General features: G+C 38.7%; 2 protein-coding genes and 2 long non-coding RNA genes across 5 annotated transcripts in view; 1 reads left to right on the top strand and 3 right to left on the bottom strand.

Moving 5' to 3' along the window:
* LOC136257596 (17S U2 SnRNP complex component HTATSF1-like) overlaps nt 1-7,418 on the bottom strand; it is a 32,684-nt gene extending 25,266 nt beyond the window's left edge. Inside the window, exons 1-5 of the mRNA XM_066050834.1 lie at nt 7,223-7,418; nt 7,053-7,172; nt 3,237-3,299; nt 3,103-3,151; nt 1,728-1,862 (exon numbers count right to left, since the gene is read on the bottom strand). Of these exons, the coding sequence (XP_065906906.1) occupies nt 1,728-1,862; nt 3,103-3,151; nt 3,237-3,299; nt 7,053-7,172; nt 7,223-7,375 (520 nt within the window). The 5' untranslated portion in view covers nt 7,376-7,418. The remainder of the gene's footprint in view (nt 1-1,727; nt 1,863-3,102; nt 3,152-3,236; nt 3,300-7,052; nt 7,173-7,222) is intronic.
* Nucleotides 7,381-10,766, top strand: LOC136257588 (DNA excision repair protein ERCC-6-like 2). Its single transcript, XM_066050825.1, has 2 exons — nt 7,381-7,489; nt 8,016-10,766. Exon 2 carries the CDS (start codon nt 8,020-8,022, stop codon nt 10,720-10,722), a length of 2,703 nt encoding a protein of 900 aa, XP_065906897.1. The 5' UTR covers nt 7,381-7,489; nt 8,016-8,019; the 3' UTR covers nt 10,723-10,766.
* A 4,845-nt stretch (nt 10,767-15,611) lies between these two features.
* Nucleotides 15,612-17,499, bottom strand: LOC136258520 (uncharacterized). 2 transcript variants are annotated; one of them, XR_010702803.1, is made up of 3 exons: nt 17,459-17,499; nt 15,875-15,996; nt 15,612-15,817 (listed from the first exon to the last, which is right to left on the bottom strand). It is a non-coding gene; the product is annotated as an uncharacterized lncRNA (long non-coding RNA). The 2 variants fall into 2 exon arrangements; XR_010702802.1 differs by lacking the exon at nt 17,459-17,499 and adding an exon at nt 16,247-16,407 and having other exon boundaries at nt 15,614-15,817.
* A 1,476-nt stretch (nt 17,500-18,975) lies between these two features.
* On the bottom strand, nt 18,976-19,636 carry LOC136258390 (uncharacterized). Its single transcript, XR_010702771.1, has 3 exons — nt 19,513-19,636; nt 19,229-19,331; nt 18,976-19,176 (listed from the first exon to the last, which is right to left on the bottom strand). It is a non-coding gene; the product is annotated as an uncharacterized lncRNA (long non-coding RNA).
* Nucleotides 19,637-20,844: the final 1,208 nt, after the last annotated feature.

Raw genomic sequence — 20,844 nt, 5'->3', positions numbered from 1 at the left:
AATTTCACAACTCACAATTTTAGGCAAGGTCTGAACTATAAGGACCTTGAAAACTTCGTTGGTTTATGAACAGTTTAGAATATACCCTGAGCAAAGCTGGTACAGAAAGGGAGAAAGAAAGTGGAAAATTCTGACTGTAACTATCTAGATTACCGTTCGAGCTAATAGCCCAGTATTACTACACCTTGACCAGTATTACTAGACCTTGACCAGTGTTATTACATCCTGACCAGTATTACTACACCTTGACCAGTATTACTAGACCTTGACCAGTGTTATTACATCCTGACCAGTATTACTACACCTTGACCAGTATTACTAGACCTTGATCAGTATTACTAGACCTTGATCAGTATTACTAGAACTTGACCAGTATTACTACACCCTGACCAGTATTGCTACACCTTGACCAGTATTACTACACCTTGACCAGTATTATTACACCTTGACCAGTATTACTACACCTTGACCAGCATTACTCTCCACAATGTCTTTTAAAGCTAACTGTAACTAGGTAAGGTTATTTTGTAGTTGATTTTGTTGATTTTTGTTTCAATATAAATGTAGCACACAACCACAAGCTGGACCACAGCTTATAATAGACCACATCTAACTACAGTAGAAACCCCACAACAGATTTGTATTGGATTTAGTGACCTCAGTTAGCCTTCAGACATTAAAAGAAATTATGTGTCAAATTATGAGCAACTAGCATTGGTACCTCCCCTATGTGCAGGACCATTCACATCACCACATTAACCACAATAACATGTATCATTGCATTAGGAATAGAGTGCAGACACATACAGACATCATGGATTATACAACCATTTTCACAAAGTCAATGGTGTTGACCTGTCACATGAAAATGAGCAAACCATGTGGAGCTGTCCTTTGAATTACATTATAATTACATTAGTGGCTAGCCTACAACAATAAACACTAGTTAAAACACCGCGATAAGTGCAATATGGAAAAAATAGCACGAGGGTATGGGTAAGAGTCTAATATAATACAGCACGAGGCAAAACCAAGTGCTGTATTCAGTTCGAGAACACATCAGAGTGTTATATGTTTTCATATTACACAAGCATGGCGGTGCTTTAACTGGTTTAAAGTGCCTTCTGGTCGTCTTTGTTCCGAGCGTTCATTATGTGGACTCAAACAATGTCAGTTTTCAGCCATCAGACAATCAGTAATTGTCTACATAGTACAAGTTTGGTCATAAAACAAACAAATAGCATCATTTTGGCTATTTATGGCAATTCAGAATGTTACACACATGAGCAGGGTTTTACTGTATAGAAATAATAGCACTTTGATCTTCACCCACACAAGTGTTTACTAGTTCAATACTACACTTACACAATATCTTTAGTGGGTCAGATAACAACTAGTCCTAGCCTCTACATAATAGGGAATCTATCTAATGTTTCTCTAATCTATTTTGTTCAAATTTCAGCTCTGTTATCTCATGTATACAAATCTGGAGACCTTGGAATCCACAGTACGATAATGCACACTTCACAAAGATCAATAACTATTGAGTGACTAAAATATTATAAATAAGAACCCAGTCAGCGTGCAGTTTCAACCAATCAAATCACTTCTCTGCAGGCAAATTAAACTAATAACTACACACAAGTGATATTGTGGACATGTTTTACATGAACTTTACTGTCACATGATCTGACACATGGATCACATGATCACAGAGACACACCCACCTTCATCATCCATAGCAATAATCCCTCCCTTTTGTTGCATCAACTCCTTGAACTCATCCAGGGTAATATCCAGAGGCAACCCGGACACATAGATGTTAGTATTCTTCGCCTCGTTGAGTTCAAACCATTCTACAGCTGTGGGAGGCAGATCACCAGATGTCATGTGAGCAACAATAAACAGCAAATTTAATAGATAAGTTTTAAACTGCTAAAGAATAAGCCTCATGGTCTACAAAACACTGAATGTATGTTAGTAAAAGGGTTGCTAACTTATGATCCTTAAACGCACATAAGCCTAAATATAGGCATGGCTGTAAACAAAGTGCTATAACTTTCGAAGCATACCTTCTATGGCTACACAATTTACTTCACTCTACTCATAATGTAATAAGTGTTACAATGACACCTAGGGCTTTCCCCTTTGTGCTAAAGCATGATGCCAGAACTCGCCATGTAATCAACTTTACATTAAATAAACACACAAAACCTTTATAAAATGATCCATAACTTGATGGCAGTTGCTCCAATCGACTTCCAGTAAGGTTTGTTCATTTCAGCATTAAATTTCGCATTAGGCCATACAAAGTTCATGTGATTAAATCCACAATCGAAGTTAAACATACGGTGAGAAGCTTGGTTGATGGATAACACTGATCGCTGTTGTTCCTCGCTTCATAACAAGTAAGTCTCCACTGTTACAGTGTTTATTTAACCTTCCCCAAGTAACAGAATTTTGAACTTCCTGTAGTCTTAGGCTAAAGGAGTTGAGCTACCCCACCTAATGTTGCCATGAATGCGTGAAATGTGTAAACACGCATTCCCCAAAAGTTTCATGGGCGCTGAAGGGTTAATCTAAATACCAACATGTACCTAGTAAGAGATATCAGGTTCAGAGGTTGATCACATCTCTTAACCTTGTGATTGTGTAACCATATATGGTACTACCTGGTGATATTATTGGTAACACTTTTTGTCCCATTCACAACAAGTATGGATAATGTAGTACTTGCTTGTTAGCTAGGAAAGTGATGTATTGTGTTGGGGTGGCTGAAAGAAGGTTTGTGAGGGTTCTGGGACACAACATGGATACACTACCAATTCACACATTAGAATACACAGGTTCTAATAGTTCTTGCGCGTCGACAAATTTAAAGCGGAAGTCACGTGTGGTGAAGTTCAAAAATAAATCGATTTGATAGGTCGAAATCCTATGCATGTGATTTCGCTTGTTTTTGTTGTCGCACATTAACTATTAGAAGCTATGTACTTGATATTGAGGTGTCGGAACTATGAGATCATGTGATGTGTGTGATGATCAACCTCCCAGCCCAACTGGTTCACTCCATCACTATACACTACTACACTCCATTAATACCTTCAGGTTGAGCCTTCCTCTTGCGATCCTCTCCATTGGGTGCGGTTTCCTACAGTGAGATCATGTGATCCAACTGTAATGAGCTCATGTGATTATGATGTCACACCTCACTGGATCACATGATCACCACATACCTTGTCATTGTCCTTCTTAGCAACCTGTTCAACCAGTTGTGAGGCTGCAGCAACTGCTGTTGTCTATAGTAACACAACAGTAAAACATGCATTGAAATCACAGTGACAGCTTGTTATCACAGTGACAGCTTGTTACTTTGTATTTTTATAGCATCTACAACAAATCATGTAGAAAAAGATTTATTATATAATACAGCTGTGCAGTTTAAAAAATTAATGTAAAATAGATCACAGCTGTAAGGGTGGTACAGTTACAGCTACATGTTTCAGGCATAACATCCTTGTTGTTCTTCTGCAAGCACCTTTTGAGTTTTGTGAGGAACACAAAACACACCGCTGGATGTGCACAGTAGAATTAACAGAAAACTAGAGATTTGTCAACTACTGTATCAACCAAAATTAGTGCAGTTATGTGGCATCACCACTATAGTATGTTCACGTTGAGCTGAATCCTCAAAAACATTTAATAACTCATGGATGATGCAATTACACACGATCTTGAAATTTGGCTCATTTGTAGTACTGCTTGACCCGCTAAAAATATTTCAAAATCTTGTTGTTCAAATGTTTGACATAATATTTATGGCCAATCAAAATTTTCACAATACATTTCCTATGGAGAAGCCATATAAGTACAGTGTCCATTACAGCCCTTTCCCGAACTTGTAATGGAGCCAAACCGTACATGTCTGGTGTTGACACCTTTGCTGTTACCAATAATCATCTGGTTGGCTGAAATGTTAACTCTGTTGAGAAAAAATTCCACTTTTAATTTTTAGCTGTTTTTCAGGGTTCAGCTTAACGTGAACATACTATAGTAGGGGTGTGGTCTGGTGCAGTGGGACATGTGTACATGTCACTTACTTTAATTGCACAATTAGTATTGCTTAGTGTTTGTTGTGAGTAGCAATAGCCGTAACCCTGTAACCCTAGTAACTCTGTAACCCTACTGGGCGACCAATGTCCACACTGCAATGAGGTTTGTCTCCCTGAAAACAAAGCTGTTCAATGTGACCTATGTGGAATATGTTTATCTGTGAGGGCATGTCCAAGGGATTGTATGATAAATTCAATGTTGTGTGTGCCTATATCAAAAATGTATCATATTATTGTGAGGTCAATCATTGTAACAACCGCATAAAGAAACTTGTACATTCTCACTATGAGAGCCTCGACCAGATAACTGACCTTCCTTCCTTACGATCATTACAAGCTGAGCAAGCAAATCTATACTGATTAATTTCTGAAATACCCAATAAAGTTGATAACTTAAAACTCCCGAAATGATGAGTTACGCAGTGAAGCACAGTTAGTATAAAGTTTTACAACTGGGCAAACCTGCTGAAGAAAAGCTAGACCACTTCTTAGCTGCCCCTCTGATGGAGAAGCAAAGAGTTCCTGAAAATAATCTGACTGAGCATACCAAGGATGATTGTGAATTTGTAGATAGTGACACCTTTGAACTGAACTAAAAGCTAATCATAATGTACGTGTATAATGATTGGGACTGGTCCCCCTGGACGCATCAGTATTACAGTACAATAAGATAAATAAATAAATAAACCAGCAAACACCACTAGATAGGGTTGAGTAAATCTTTAGATACAATAGATAGCACTTCACGTGAGCTTCAAGAAAATGTAGCCATTGTGAACTGAATTGTGTCAAATCCAGGGGACCTCACAACACAAAGTTTATATCCTCAAAGTTTACTGAAGCATCGAATTGAACAACAACTCCTGAGACATGTTTACTCCAATTAGCTTGCACTCCTCTGAGAAGTGAGTGTGTAAATATTAGGAATTCTACCAATTAGGTAGTGAAACCTGGTTCAGCTGGTTCAGCTGGTTCAGCTGGTTCAGCTGGTTCAGAGACTGTGCAAGCATTCCAGATCTGTCCTGCTACTTAACCCTGTTTAACCTGCAGTATTTACAATTGATCACTGTGTAGAGTTTATTACAGAGAAAGGTCAGAATACACACTGTACCAATTATTTCAGCATCATATCCTTGAGACATAATGGTCAGAAAAGTACACTGCAGAATAATGGGTACAGCTTTCAGTAGTAAAAATATGCACAACTTTTTGTACTGATATCTTGACTGTCCTTATATGGCCTCTTTACTGAGGGAACATTGTATGAGCCTTATCCAAAATTACATCACAGACATAAAAATGGCCGCTATAGTGTGGGGACGTTCATAAAAACTGTATAGGTGACTATGGGAAGAAAATTTTGAACGGTAATATCTCAGCTAAGAAGGAAGATATCGAACACTAGCAGGTATGGCTATAAGACATTACAATAAGTATGTAAAAGCGAGTTTTTGGTTTATTTTCAAAACAACGATTCTTTCAGCTAATTTATCACCATACCTGCTGGTTAGAGCTCGATATCTTCCTTCTTGGCTGAGATATTGCCATTCAAAATGTTTCTCCCCATAGTCGCCCATACAAATTTTACAAACATCCCCACACTACAGTGGCCATTTTATGTCTGTGACGTAAGCTAAGCTAATTAGTTTTACCAGTTGGGTCCTGCCACTGGCCTTAATACTGAGGTGGCCCTATTAATGAAAATGTAATATATCGGAAAATACATTTGGACTTGCCGGACCTGACCACTATAATGAGGTGGCCTCTAAGTGAGGTTTCACTGTACTGAGATTATTGATTCACTATACAAGCAACAGACATGTAACATGTACTACCATCACTGAGTCTCATGTGCCCAGACCATCATCTCACCTTCCCTATTTGGTCAGTGAGATAGTGTCCACAGAGCAAAATAGTGTGGTAACACTGTCAATTTGCTAACAACAGTAAAGTAAATTTTATATTAATCTCAATAATTTAGAGCAAAGTAGAGCTGCTACACCACTCGACTGCACTGTAGGTTAGACTGGTGAAGTCATGCATACAAATTAGTGTGAACAGATATCATAGCTTCTTGCTGCTTGGTAGAAACACACAACGTTGGCTACAGAACCACACCAGACCTGCTCATCACTAGTGTTCTGCGATACAGTGCATTTTGTGTATCACGATACTATAATGAAGCTAGTTATGATTGGCATATTAGTAACAATATCCAATTTATCTGTACCTTACAGAGCCAACACTGATTCTACATTCACTGTGTATACAAATGTCTTCAAGTTATTCAGCGAATGCTGATCAACTACAGTATTATACTGATATGACAACTAGCTAGTGTGTTCTGATATGATTTTTAGTATGGAAAACAGAGTTCCTGCTAAAAAGCACATCTCTACCTGGATACCTGCCTCTATTGCACCACCCAGACAATTAGCTAACACATGCTCCCACAAAGGCTTGTCCGGATTACTCCACATTTATCCGCACTTTGATGAGTTGTCAAGATGACTACTATATACAGCAGATTCGTTTACTGCTTAGTGGTGCAGTTCTTTATACTTAAAGTGTAACAGCTACTGTTTTTAGAAGACCCGGGTAAGAATATAACAGCAGCACTTATACACACGTATGTGTATGGCTTCTCGTAACATAGCACAGGTAGGCTTTCAATATGAGTATCTAGATCACTATTACAGTAATAGAGCAATCAGTGACTGTTTTGCTAGAAAACTTCAATATACTGATAATATACTGATAATATACTAATATTTTCTAAGTACAGTATCGTATCGTGATACTTATTTGCTGTATCGATATGTATCGCAGATCCCTACTCATCACCAACCAATGATGTCACAAATGCAAAGCGGAGGTGAGATACTGGTCTGGCCACATGTGAAACTAAGGGGACAATAACCACTACACAGTCATACATACCATGTTGGGTTTGTCGGTACTACTTGATGATGTTTCATTGGTTGCACCAGTCGTGTTGGTTGATTCAGCTGTGTTATATCCGTAACTTGCTTGATATGCAGCAAGGAAGTTGCTATCTATCTGCATTACACATACACGTGATGCAAGAACATTTACAATGCGCCGTATACCTTAGGAAACCAACCGTTCTTCTCGCTATCCCACTCGTATACTGTACCGTCTGTAGGGTCCGTGTATGTGGCTGTATTATTAGCCTCTACTTGTACGCCTTTCTTCTCTTGCTCCTCTTGCTCTGCGCGTAACTGGTACTCTAATTCGTCCATATTGTCAGCTTCTTAATAGCGCGCACCACATTTAGTTTCTAATTACTGCATACCACTCAAGAATGACATTTCAATTCTCTGGACCAGGACGGGCTAGATGAGTCTGGAGTGATGGTGAGTGGCTAGATGTCTAAGGGGCTGTTCAGGGGCCATGCAGCGGCGTTAATTGTCTTGCTTATGTGATCAATCTGTGTGTGTACACTTCAGTGTGTTTTAAACCTTTTGTGTATTGTAAATATTGGGGCACTGTTAAAGGCTTACTGCACCCAGTTAACAGTCTTAAGTGGTAAGCTTTGTAAATGGTTTCTCATAAAAGTTGTCCTTACTTCCTTGGCCTTACTAGCAGGTGGCTATCTGCAGGTGAATTATTAATTAGTGTCAGTAAAGAGATGGTATTTCTAAACAGGCAGCAGGTTCCATTGTGGCTCTTTGTACAGTGGAACGTCTCTTAAAGAACATATGTCCATCTAGATCCCAAATCAACAGTACTGGAAGCTAAGTACACCTCAATGATGCGTGTTCCACTGTAGCTGTATACAGCATCACGATGTTTGTATCCATTTTTTTTGTGTGCGTGTGTGTGTGTGTGTTTGTAGTGGTTTTCACATTTTCCAGACGTCACTAATATTGTTCACTGTAGGTTGATGGATGCAGAGGAGCCATCATTCAACTCTGATCTTGGTTATGATGACAGCTACTTTGATCGACCTCGCTTCTCTCTCTCCTCCCAAGATGCTGCCACTAGCAAGAAAATTCCATTGATTCTATCACCAGAAGGGGAAACCCCTATTGTGAAGGTGCCAGCTAATCTTAATGTACACTTAAGAGATTACCAATGTGAGGGGGTGATATTTCTTTATGGTCACTACAGAGAGGGTAGTGGTGCGTTGCTATGTGATGACATGGGACTAGGGAAGACTGTACAAGTGGTTGCTATGATGGTTGCCGTGTTACAGAAGAAATGTACTAAAAGTGATGTCCTATTAACAGGTCCATATGAATCACATGACTTAGGCACATTCTTAGTAATATGTCCCGGCTCAGTGTTATACAATTGGGTAGAAGAAATTGAAACATGGAGTCACTTGAAGTGTGGAGTGTACCACAAGGACAAGAAAGGTTTAGTGCTGGACCGAGCAATGAGGAAGAGATATGATGTTGTGATTACGACACACGAGACTGCTAAACTACACGTTGATGATCTGAACAACATGAAATGGCTGGCAGTATTTATGGACGAAGCACATCATATAAAGGACCCTAAATCACTTCTTTGTTTAGCCATAACCAAGTTACAAGTCAAGCCACGATTTGCACTGACTGGCACACTAATGCAAAACAAATTAAAGGAATTGTGGGTCTTGTTAAATTGGGTTAATCCCAACTGTCTGGGTAGCTTGAAATCATTTCAGGATAAATTTGAAAAGCCGATATTACAGGCACAGAAATTTGACTGCACCAAACGAGAGCTAGCCACAGGCAGACTAATACAAGAACAATTGAGTAGCTTGTTATCTAACTGGGTGTTGAGACGTACCAGTGAGGTGTTGTCAACACAACTACCTAAGAAAGAAGAATTTGTAGTGTTCTGTCCTCTAACTGAACTGCAGCGAAGTGTCTATCAAGCTGTTTTGGACACAGATGATATCCAACTAATAATTCAGAGTGATGTAACTTGTGATTGTGGTAGTGGAGTAAAGCGTGGTGATTGTTGCTATAGTTGTAACTCAGAGGGTACCCCATGGTCGAGGCTTGTTAATGAACATTTAGTGTTATTAATAAAATGTGCCAATCATGTAGGGTTGCTATATCAACCCAGCTCTGAGAGTGTCCGAACTAGTTTGTTGACTAAAACACAGAAGGTGTGTCGAGCTGTGTTTAAAAAGTATCCCCAACTAATAGAAATGTCTTGTAAGGCTTCTCTGATAACACTTTCCGATTCGAAGTATTGCGGTAAGATAAAGACATTGGATATTTTACTGGAGAGATTTTCTGATGAGAAAAGTAAAGTGTTGATATTTTCATTATCTGTACAATTGTTGAATATTATTGAAGAGCATTTGATTGGCTGTAACCATAGCTACCTGCGGCTGGATGGCAAAACTAAGGTAGAAGACAGAATGGAATTAGTACACAGGTTTAATTCTTCTCCAAATATATTTGTATTTCTGATATCTAAGAAATGTGGAGGAGTTGGTCTCAACATTACTGGAGCTAATCGGGTTGTACTATTTGACCCCAGCTGGAATCCTGCTGTGGACCAGCAGGCTGAGGACCGAGTGTTCCGTATTGGACAACGTCGTGATGTACAAGTGTTTAGACTGATTAGTGAGGGGACCATTGAGGAAATGATGTACCTGCGAGAAGTGTACAAGCAACAAATTGGGAACACTGTTGTAGAACGCAGCAAGGAACGACGCTACTTCACTGGAGTCGCTGGTGACAAGCATCAACAAGGTGAACTATTCGGTTGTCAGAACTTATTCCAGTTAAGAAATGAAGGAAGTAGCTTAAGTTACGACCTGATGAAGAGATCAGAGATGATGGAAGGAGGTGTTAAAATGGCTAAAAACGATCTCACTAATAGAGCCAAGGAGTCAACGTCATCCTCAGAATGGAATTGGCTACTAGACAAAAGTCTAGTTGGTACCAGTAAAGTTGAGGAGCACATTACAGAACAAGCCATCTCTGATGTACACGGACTACAACTATACTCTCAGGAACCAGCCAACTATGTCAGTAAGAAACTTGTTGTTGAAGAGGTTAGTGAAGAGAGTGATGATTTGTGTGATGAGGTCAGCATAGCTGATGATGATGAAGTGGTCACTACTAAATCAATAGTTGAAGATGATGGTAGTAGGGAGATAAGACATCGTCACTTTGGTGAAATGGCTACCACCTTGGGCTACAATTCTAGTAGGGAATTTGCTGAAATAGTAGTCGCCAAAGATCAAAAGGAGAGGAAGAAATTACTAAGGAAGTTCTATAGTAAGAGGAAGGCAGCCATCACCACTACTGTGAAGAAGAGGAAAGTGACAAAGAAACTACCTCAAGTCCCTGACCACTTAGTATACAATGACACTTCTGATGAGTCAGCACCTCCTCAACAAGACCACCCTGTCATGTCACATGGTATAACAGTGGCATCACATGATCCAGTAGTGACACCTCGAGATGACAAGGTAGCATCATGTGATCCAGATGGTGATACTTACGTTCCCTCCATTATTAATCAAACAGAAGAGACAATGGCTACACATCATGATCACCATGGTGTGGTAGACAACACTCCTGATTGTATAGCAACTGTTGGGTCTGTAGATATTGATGAATTATTTGGTATTTAAAATTGTATATGTATATAATTTTTAAAATTAAAAAAAACACGAAGTTTTACTGATGCTTTGCAAACTCCGTGTATTAATGGTGGGCATCGAATGAACCCATAGCAAGGCGGTACTCGTTAATACAGCTAATGAAAGCATAACACGTTTGCTCTACTCACAGCACGCACGCATGATCGCCAATGACAGACGATCACAGAACGCGAGGACGATGATCTTCGAGCACACGTCAAGTTGAGGGAGGGACTGGCTGTACCACACGACAAGGTACTGTAGTATACTCGTAAATATATACAACTAGTTTAAGTAGCTAGTTTAACTGATATATCAATGATTGTATGTGTATGATCGCTCGTAATACTTGTTGATCGTGAGGTGTATCGCATGTAATGGCCAATGACTAGTCAGTACTGTGCAAACATATTTATGACAATGATCACGTCATATGAGTCCTTCAATGGTGTAGTGGGGTGGTGATCATGACCTGCTCACTGTAGTAGTAGTGTAGCCCCACCCCCCAGAGTCATGGTACAGAATACAAATCAGCATATGTCCTCATCCAGTCACACCAGCGTACAAGCCAGTATTACTGAACCTCATATGACATGATGGAGAGAAGTGATTACATGGTGGAGGGTGTACCATTCAACTAGCCCCCCCACTGCACCCTCACATGATCCATAACATTACAACAAGCTAGTGTATAGCAGTATCTACTAGTAGCCATGATGATGTTCAGTGTTTGAGTTATGATGATGACTGTTAAGAGTTGTCAATTACACATTAAAGGAATCACTACTCTTTGTCTGTTGACCATGCAAAGCATTGAGGGTGTTCTGATGGATTTAACCAATGGGCTGTATGCTCCTCACAAACGAATACTTTTACGGCAACATTTTGATACCCAAGTAGCATGTCTTGTTAAATGCTTGGACTATGGAAAGGTGTGGTCTTGTGTCCTGATTCACTGTGGCTCCATCTTCCACAAATAACCATAAACGTTTAGTGTAGAGATGCCACATGTCAACTGGGTAATTATACTGGTGCAGTTACAATGACCAGGTTTGTATCCACATCACCTCTATGCATTATAGTTGTATAGGCCAACTAACTAGCCTGTGTCTACTATTTCAATCATATTCATATTATGGTGGTCATGGGAGGACCCTTAGTGGTCGATTAACACTCGTAGGAGGATCCCTTTGGAGAATGACCACCAACCAGCCAGGTATGTCAGCACCAGGGACCCTTGGTGGGGCTTGTTATGCGCTATGATGGGGGGTATTAGTGCCGGACAACAGAGGGAACTACGTCTATGGCGAAGGTGAATGGAAATGTAAAGAAAGGTAGTCTATGCTACTACTAACACCTAGTAGGACATCATATACTATACAACACGTGATATGCATGCTACATTATAATGCTATATAGTACAATATCGCACTTACCCTGGTGTGCAATAATTCGGGATGTATCGCGCAAAAACATTAGAATACGACTGTGGATTTCTGAGAGGTCACATTGGAAGGAACTACTATCCGATTATTGGGAGGGACTGTGTCTAGTTTATAAACAGCATAACTATCAATAAATATGTTGTCGGTTTGTTTGTTAGTGTGTTCAGTGTAAAACCTGAATGCCGATTTAACTAGCTATCTGGCTTGTAACACCCAGTAGCTACTGACTTTGTCTACAGTCCCTTGATAACTGCATGAACCACAAATTGTAATGAAATTGGCTCTTGCATGCCAATTATTGTGGGTCACTGTATCCCCAATTTTTTCATGTACCTTCACAACCAGTAGCTTTCACCACTGGTGTGGTTAGCTAACTGACACTAGAGTACAATGTCTACCCAATCCTTTAGCTACCTGCTTGTACCTCAGCTCTGTAGCTTCCAAATAGCTGGCTTGCAGTAGTAAGCTTGTTGGCTGTTATGCCACCATCCTTCTTGCCACATTACTAGCTACACTAAACTACTTAATACCGACACCACTGGGCTAATAAGTAAGCAACAGTTTATGTTCTACAAAACTAGACCAGCATTTTCTACAAACCCCGCATAAAATGTGCAATATCAAAACGTACAAAAGCTTAAAGTCTTTCTTTCAACAAGTCAGTTAGGTAGCTATCCGGTCCAGCCAGCCCTTACTAAGGCTTGTTTTTACGGCAGCACGAGCAGCAGTTTCCCTTCTGCGGCTTGTAACAACAGCCCTTCGGCTTGTTCTTGGAGCAACAACATCCCCTCTTTGGTTTGTTCTTACTGAAAATGCCTCCTTTCATCTTTCCGAAAATACCAACGACACGAATTTATCCCTTCTTCTCGCTTCTTGACAAAACCGTAAACACGTAGGAGTACACGATTACACCTAGCTAAATACCGCAGAAACATTTTTCAATTATTAAGAACGAAATTATTTCACAGCAAAAAATGGAGGACAAGGTATTCTGTGTTTGATCTTACTATAGAAGTGTGATATATCTGCTATAGTTTAGTAGAGTATGATCTTGTAATATATCAGTAAGTGATTGTGTGCTGGGCTTGTTCAGCTTTAGCTAAGTTGCACTGCACCAATTAATAAGAGTTTATTAGATATAGTGCTTGCAGTGGCCAGTGTTAGGCCCTGGGTTAGCTGGCTGCTGTTTCAATAGCTATATTGCAGAAAACTCGTACCATGGGAAGTGTTCTCTAGCTGTTGAACACAGTGATGTTATGTCACTGTACAGGTTAGCAAGTCTGCATGTAGCTATAACTGAGATCTGTCCAGACAGTTAGATCTGTATTCTGACACTGCTGCAACAGATAGAATATTATACAAATCAGACCATGCTAATCTCACGAATTAAGTAGCTGCATGCTGTGGGCTGTCAGGTTGTTGAAGTTTCACTGTACATAAGAAATAGTGTATAGTGCTGGTCCAGATAGTGCTGGTCCAGATATCACTACATTTGTCTGTTGCTATGATTGCATGATTAGCTAATTATGGTTAACATCCAATATTACCTCCACACTATTAAAGTACCAGTTCCAATGACTTCTACATAATTCAGTCTGGTGCCTGCTCTTTAGTATTGACTAGCTATTATGTACATGTAGCTAGCGGTTTCCACATGTCTGTTGTATAGAATGGTGCATGGGATAGCCATAATCGGGTACTTATTGGCTAACCATGTGCAATAATCTGTATGGCTTTACTATGGTTGATGTTGACTGGTGTAGCAGCTATTACAGTTGTTTAGCAAAAAAAAATCAAGATTTACGTATAGCTACGTATGTGTTGGTTGGTTTGTAGTCGAGCTAGTGTAAGGGACTGCAAGTTGTGCAGTGCTGCTTATCACATCACTGGTGATGTGGTTCACATGTGGTACACATGATGAGTGTCTGCAGCGTTACTACACAGTAAAAGTGGTTGTGTCATTATAACAATTTTTATTTAACTGAGATGCAAAATACCATTTTTGAACCGTGTTTGCTTGATTTTGCATCTCGAATAACATGAACTATGTTACTATGACAAAATCGTTTTTACTATGGTATGTACTTTAATCCATGAGCAAGAATTTCTACTCTGTTTTGAACTATTGAAAATCAAAATGAAATTTATATTATGCTAAATCATGTGCCTATAACAACATAGAGTGATTTCTGATGCATTGAAAGTTATGTAGGTCAAGCAAACCAAGTTAATAGCCAGCATCCACTTGTTTTGATGTAGAATTGTGAACAAACTTGTAGCCCCCTTAGTAGCTTTATTATATCTACCTATACAAGTCAGCTGCCACTACATGACTATAGTTATGTATGTAGCTATAGTAGTCGATTTACACTACAACCCAGTGATGGTGGAGGTGCATGGTATATACACTAGTGATTTATAAGAACGTGCTCTCTCTTGAGCTGCCATAATCTCTTACCAAACTTCATTGTACAGAAGGGAGATGGTTGGTCATGCATCATCAAGCAGCCAATACATGCTCTACTAAAAGATTTGAAAACCTAATGAAAAACTTTACGTAGTCTGAAACTTCATTGGGAGACACATGCAATGCTATTTTATTTTCATCTTCAGAAAAGCTATTAAAATTACTAAAATGAAAACTGTTTTCACAAATTTTATTGATAATATTTTAACAAATTTCATTAGTATTTCAGAGTTGAATTGCCTGTGAAAACATTACATAATGTGAAGTTAAAATTTCAGTGGGAGATCCCACTGAAATTTCATAGCAACACCTCATAACGCCAAGTATTCTAATGTGTGAATAGGTAGTTTATCCATGTGTGTCCCAGAACCCTCACAATCTTATAACTCTTAGCTATAGACACGTTTTCTGTATAATGTACAAACAGGATATGGTATATATTCCAGGTGCCATATTGTGCAATCACAGAAGACATGGCCACCTCCTTTAATGACTGGATTTGGGGGCAGTTTGTAATAAATTTGATTTACTTTCTGTTAGCTATGTCGATCTAGTTGCTTTACATCTGCTATTTCGGTTGTGCTTACATTAAATAACTATGTCATAAATGGGCCATATTACTATTTAAAAAGTGATAAAATATTAATGTTGACTAAACTGAAGTTGAAGTCTACAAAGCAAAGCAGTGCACTCACTCATTGGTTTGACTTAATAATATCGATAGTGTGATAATCGTATCACAGTAATCCATTATCATGGTATTCTTATCTCAAAATACTCTTGTATTTGTTTGTTTATTTGAATTATTTTAAATAACTCACAAGATTTGCTCTATTTCTAAACTCTCTCAACATTTGCTTTATGAGCATTTGTTACATTTCAGTATACGGCATAGGATCAATAAAATTGCAACTTAATATTTGTATCTATTACCATGATAAACTATCACATGATGCAAGTATCATGATAATTGCAAAATCATTATCGCACATCACTAGACTTTGACTCTTTCAACTGCTTAAAAATCATCTCTCTAATAGCTGTCATAATTGTATATTAGTGCAGCAGATAATACAATTGTGTTTGTCATGTTTAGAGCTCAGTATGCATCACAATGCTATTCTAACACAATTAATCAGTTCTCAGACCAGTCTACTGTGTATCTCTCCTTTTCCTGTAAACAATCAACATGTTGTTAACAACTTGTGGTGCCTCCTACAGGCTGACGTACCCATGTCCAGTACTTCCTCCACCTCCCTGTCCTTTATTATCACTGCTTCCTCCACTTCCCTTTCCATGTTTACTGCTTCCACAGCCATCACTTCTACTTGAACTGTTATGGCCATGTTGTTGCTAAATAGTTACAATATAATTATCCTAGGAATAATGCTGAATTCCTAATGAAGTATAAGTCTGGAGATATTGCTTTACATGCAGTGTTCAGGACCACACCATTTATATGGCAAGCTTTATGAATAATCTTTTGTGTGATCTTAATGGTCTGTCTTAGCCAGGTACTAACTCTAATACAATTAGTACAGCTACACTAGTAGTCTAATATATAATCCAACAGAATTATGCAATCAAGTGTTGTTTAACTTACTGTTTTCATCTTGGTAGACTTGTATCCCCTTTATATTATACGTGAATCCTTATTATGTACGGCTTCAAAATAGCAAGTCGCGTTCTTGTAGGCTGTTATGACAGTTATCAAGCTTCGCAGACAACGGTCTCAAGTAGGGAGTTTTGTGGTTGAATCCTTTGTAGTACATCAAATGTTCGTGATTTTCACGTGTTGTTGTTGTGGCACTTGTGTCAAGATGACGTATAAGGGTGGGGTTCACCACAGGAAGAAATTGCAGTATAACAAACTGTTCTGTTCAGTATGTTTTGATTCTCTTAGTTTGTGACTCAATATACAGACCATAATTCACTTCTCAGTTGCAAATAATAAAAGCTTGTATGCAATCGATCATGAAAACTGAGATGGAACCATTTTTGTCCATTACAGGTGTTTCAGGAAAGCAATAGCATGTGTATATAATCCAAGTAGGTCAGAATCATCTTAATATTACATTCCATATTGTTACCTGGATCAGTGAATCCAGTACTGATTCATTTCAATTTTGGTATAAATTGCTTCACAGCTTTCCTGGAAATTCTCCTTGACAGCATTATAATTTGTCCCTCACAGACCATTGCATAAGCATGTATGTGTAAGCATATGTAAGAGGCATAACTGGTTTCCACTAATCATGAGGTATACCATGTTTGATGGTCACACTTGTCTGGATACCAGGAATACAATTGTACTAGAATTGTATCCCTCAAATATCACTACTGCTTGATCATGCATTATCCTGATTAGTGTAACTATTGCTATGCACATGTTTGCAGCTCTTCTGTAGTTGCTAATTTACATCATCACAAAGTATTACAAGCATAATCACAATCATGATGCCGTTAACAGTTCTCACTGTGTTTCTTTACCTGTGACAACAGCATGTTGGTTAGCAGACCGTGGAACTTATTCAACATACCCTTGTCCAGTGCTTCCTCCATTTCCTTTTCCTTCATTATCACTACTTCCTCCATTTCCATTTTTACTGTTTCCCCCACCACTAGAGCCATCTAGTTGCTAAATAGTTGAGAGGAATAACAATGGAGTTGATGAAGCATACGTTCAGCGTAACCTGTTATAGCCAGGTACTAACTCTAATACAATTAGTGCAGTCAGTGGTCTATAATAATAAATGAACTGTACAATATAATTATGTAACTGTACAATCAAGTGTTGTTTTAATGATAAACTAACTGTTTTCATCTTTGTAGACTGGTATCCTTTACACAAGTGAATCCTTATTATGTCTGAATGTCAAAATAACAAGTCGTGTTCTGACGTGTTATGACAGTTATCAAGCTTCTCAGTCTTGAGTTAGGGGAGTTTTGTGGTTGAATCCTTTGTTGTGCGTAAATGTTCATGCTTGTCACATGGTGTTTGGTATTCATGTGAAGTAGCGGCAAGAGGCGTGGTCCATCATCATATGTCGGCAAGAAGAACATGTAGTAGATATTATGTACTGATCTTTGTTGAGTACTTTCTCTTTGTAATTTGTTGGTAATTAGTTGGCTTCTCTCAATCATACAAGCATGCCTGCACTATATAGCTAGCTAATAATTATGTTGTAACTACGTGCTGGCTGAAGAATTTCATGCTTAGAAGATCATGCATGTCTACACACGTGCGTGCTATCATGCACATTTACAGCTCTACAACAATAACTATCTAACTAGAGTATTAACAAATTGTTTACAACACAAATTATATGCAATGTGTTAAGTATTGTTTGGACCAGTGTACTGTGTACGTCTCCCTTCACCTGTTAAATGGTTATAACAGCAGTGATACCTTCTACAGGCTAACTTATGTATTTTTACTACTTCCTCCAGCTTTGTTTTTAGTAGCATTTCTGCTGCTAGCTACTGCTACTCTTTATGAGTAGTGACTTAAGTCATGCAGTAAAGCAAACTTTATATTTATTTTCTGGCAAATTGCAAAGTTAACAGTTCTGAATAATTAGTACAATTTGACTTGCCGCCAATGAATGATGCAGTTAATAAACTGAGTGATAGAAATAGTTATTACTAGCAGTGCAGCCTAGTGTTGCTAAATTGGTAAACTTACTCTGTCCATCTTTGTAGAAGTGAATCCCTCCTAATTAAAAATAGCAAGTCGCTTAGGTTGATATATATAACAGCTTCATAGACAATAGTTTTTAAAGTGTTCAGGGAGGGGAATTTTGTGGTTGAATTCTTTGTTATGCAGTTCAACGTGCTCGTCACATGCTGTTGTGGTACCTACGTTAGTCATGCCAAGGGGCGTGTAGTGGAAGGTTCACCATATTGGTGACAATAAAGTATAACACTGATACCACAAAACTTTTAGGACGTGTACCTTTTCACTTTGTATTCAACTGACTTCTCTCACTACTGATCATGCATCTGTTAGATCTTTTCCTGTTGTATTATACATAACTAGGTAGCTGTTTTCCTGTATGCTCTGTGAACTTTGTAATTGATTAACAATATTACCATTATGGCAACATGTCAAGCCCATTACCCAACAATGTAGACAGATAGGCTCTGGAAGTGTGAGGGCGGCAGAGTTTGAATCCATATAAGTATATTGTTTGTCAAATGCATCACGTCACTCTATATACCACAGTCCTGACGGGATAAATCCAGGGAAAATTCACACACTTTGCATTACGTAAGGATAACTGCAAAGACTTGACCCACTTAGCACCCCCCTTCAATGCTATGTAAGCAGTATTAAAACACAGCTATGACAAAAGGCAATCTGGCTTATATATTGTGGTTCTAACAAAGTTACAAAATAGTAAAATAATATCTGCTTTGACATTACAAAACTAACAAACCCGTACAACGAGACAATGGCCTATCACATAATGAGTTCAATGCTCTGAGTAGCTGGCAGCTCCTCACAGGATAACACATTCAATGGTTCCAGGTCTATACACAGGAGACAGATACCATGGTACATATTGTTGTGTATAATACTCACGCGTTTTTGCCGCCTATCTTGTTGCGAGAGCTGGGCCCATCACCTCCACAGCTGTTGCCACAGCTTGGTCCGCCTTCACCACCACAACGCTGGCTTTTCGGTACTACAAATCAGTAAGTTACAATAATTTAATCACTGCCACAGCAAGCTTTTAACTAGGCGAAATATTATTTCAATTAAACTGCTAACGGTTTCTAGCTAGCTACGCGGAAATTCTAGTATCAAACTTCCCGTAAGCTACTGTTGGCTAATAGGTACTTAGCTATATTGCTATAACTACTTACCAGGATCCATAATTCTCTTGTGCGTACTCCAAACTCCTCACGATAAATTCGTCGCCTTCGGTAAAATCAGTGATCAGCCGCGTGAAGTGGAATCCACCCCCCTTTCGGTTATTGACCGTATTATTTCATTTTATTAAAAGAAAATATTTCTGTTGCCTGGGTGCCCTGATGATTGCAGTATAGTGATAAAGCAGAAGGTAAATACCAGCTAGCTACATGATACTTGTATAAAAATATGTTAGCAGGCTATTAGCAAATATAAATCATCCTTGTGTCTAGCATTCTTCGGTGTGCGTTAATTAGAATCGTCATGTCTTCTCCAGTTGAGATTACAATATATTATGTGCTATGTATCGTTATTAGTGCTGGAGTAGTGCAATCTAGGCTGTATATGAGGCAATATCTGATGAAATATCTAGCCAAAGAACTCCCATCATGCAATGGTAGCTAATTGTAGAGGCTGTACTACTACTACTTAATGAACACGGTGTGTTGGTGCTGGTATCATTTACTACACCCTGTGAGCTAGCTGGGGATTCAGCCATCTGGCATTGCTGCCACTTTGTAGTTGCTCCACAGGATTTTATCAAGTTGTGTCAGATGACGCTAACGTGCATATGACCATGTTCTTTTGGTTACATGATAGAAATATACCACCATAGCTGGATGATTACAAATACTCAGGAGAGCATCATGTTATTCAGACTTGTGATGGCAAGCCAATTGCTATACCCTTGTGCATAAATTTTGTTGATTTCCACATGCTATAGTGACAACTATACATTTTCTATGGTTTACCATTAGTCAGGTGATGTGTGCGGTATAGTTTTATTTACCTATAGAATCCTGTGAAGTTGAGCTCTAACATCTATTTCTGATAGCAATGAATTCACAGACGTTGTGGTCTGAAAATATTATTACAATGCAAGATATTTATTGCATGCTGTTTATGTAAATTCCCACAAAAAACATGTGGTATTGAAATGGCGACAAGAATTCACAGTTTGTGACTCAGTGGTGGTTGTGTTGGTGTGGTTGTGTCACTTAGTGTGTGGCAATTTTATGATTTAAGGATTTACCTTATGTAGAACATATAATATCTACTAGCTCCAATTAGATTTATGCTAGTGGTTGTTCAGAAGACTGTAAAAGTTTTCAACAGGCCAGGTGGTCTGGCCTTATCATTTCCCTACCTACAAGTATATACTCCCACCATCATCACTTACCTGTACAGTAAGTACAAGACAAAGAAACTATGTAGTTTGATATAATTACAGAAACTAGCAGTAAGGAATTGGAATTCACTGCTGCATAAGAAGAGTGTATCTACCA

This window comes from Dysidea avara, chromosome 6 (assembly GCF_963678975.1).
Source record: "Dysidea avara chromosome 6, odDysAvar1.4, whole genome shotgun sequence".
Lineage (NCBI taxonomy): Eukaryota > Metazoa > Porifera > Demospongiae > Dictyoceratida > Dysideidae > Dysidea > Dysidea avara.
Note: the sequence above shows the minus strand (reverse complement) of the source record. Positions and strands in the feature narration are given on the sequence as shown.

Excerpts from the sequence above, each read along its gene's own strand:
- LOC136257588 (XM_066050825.1), top strand. The coding sequence starts at position 8,020 with ATGGATGCAGAGGAGCCATCATTCAACTCTGATCTTGGTTATGATGAC.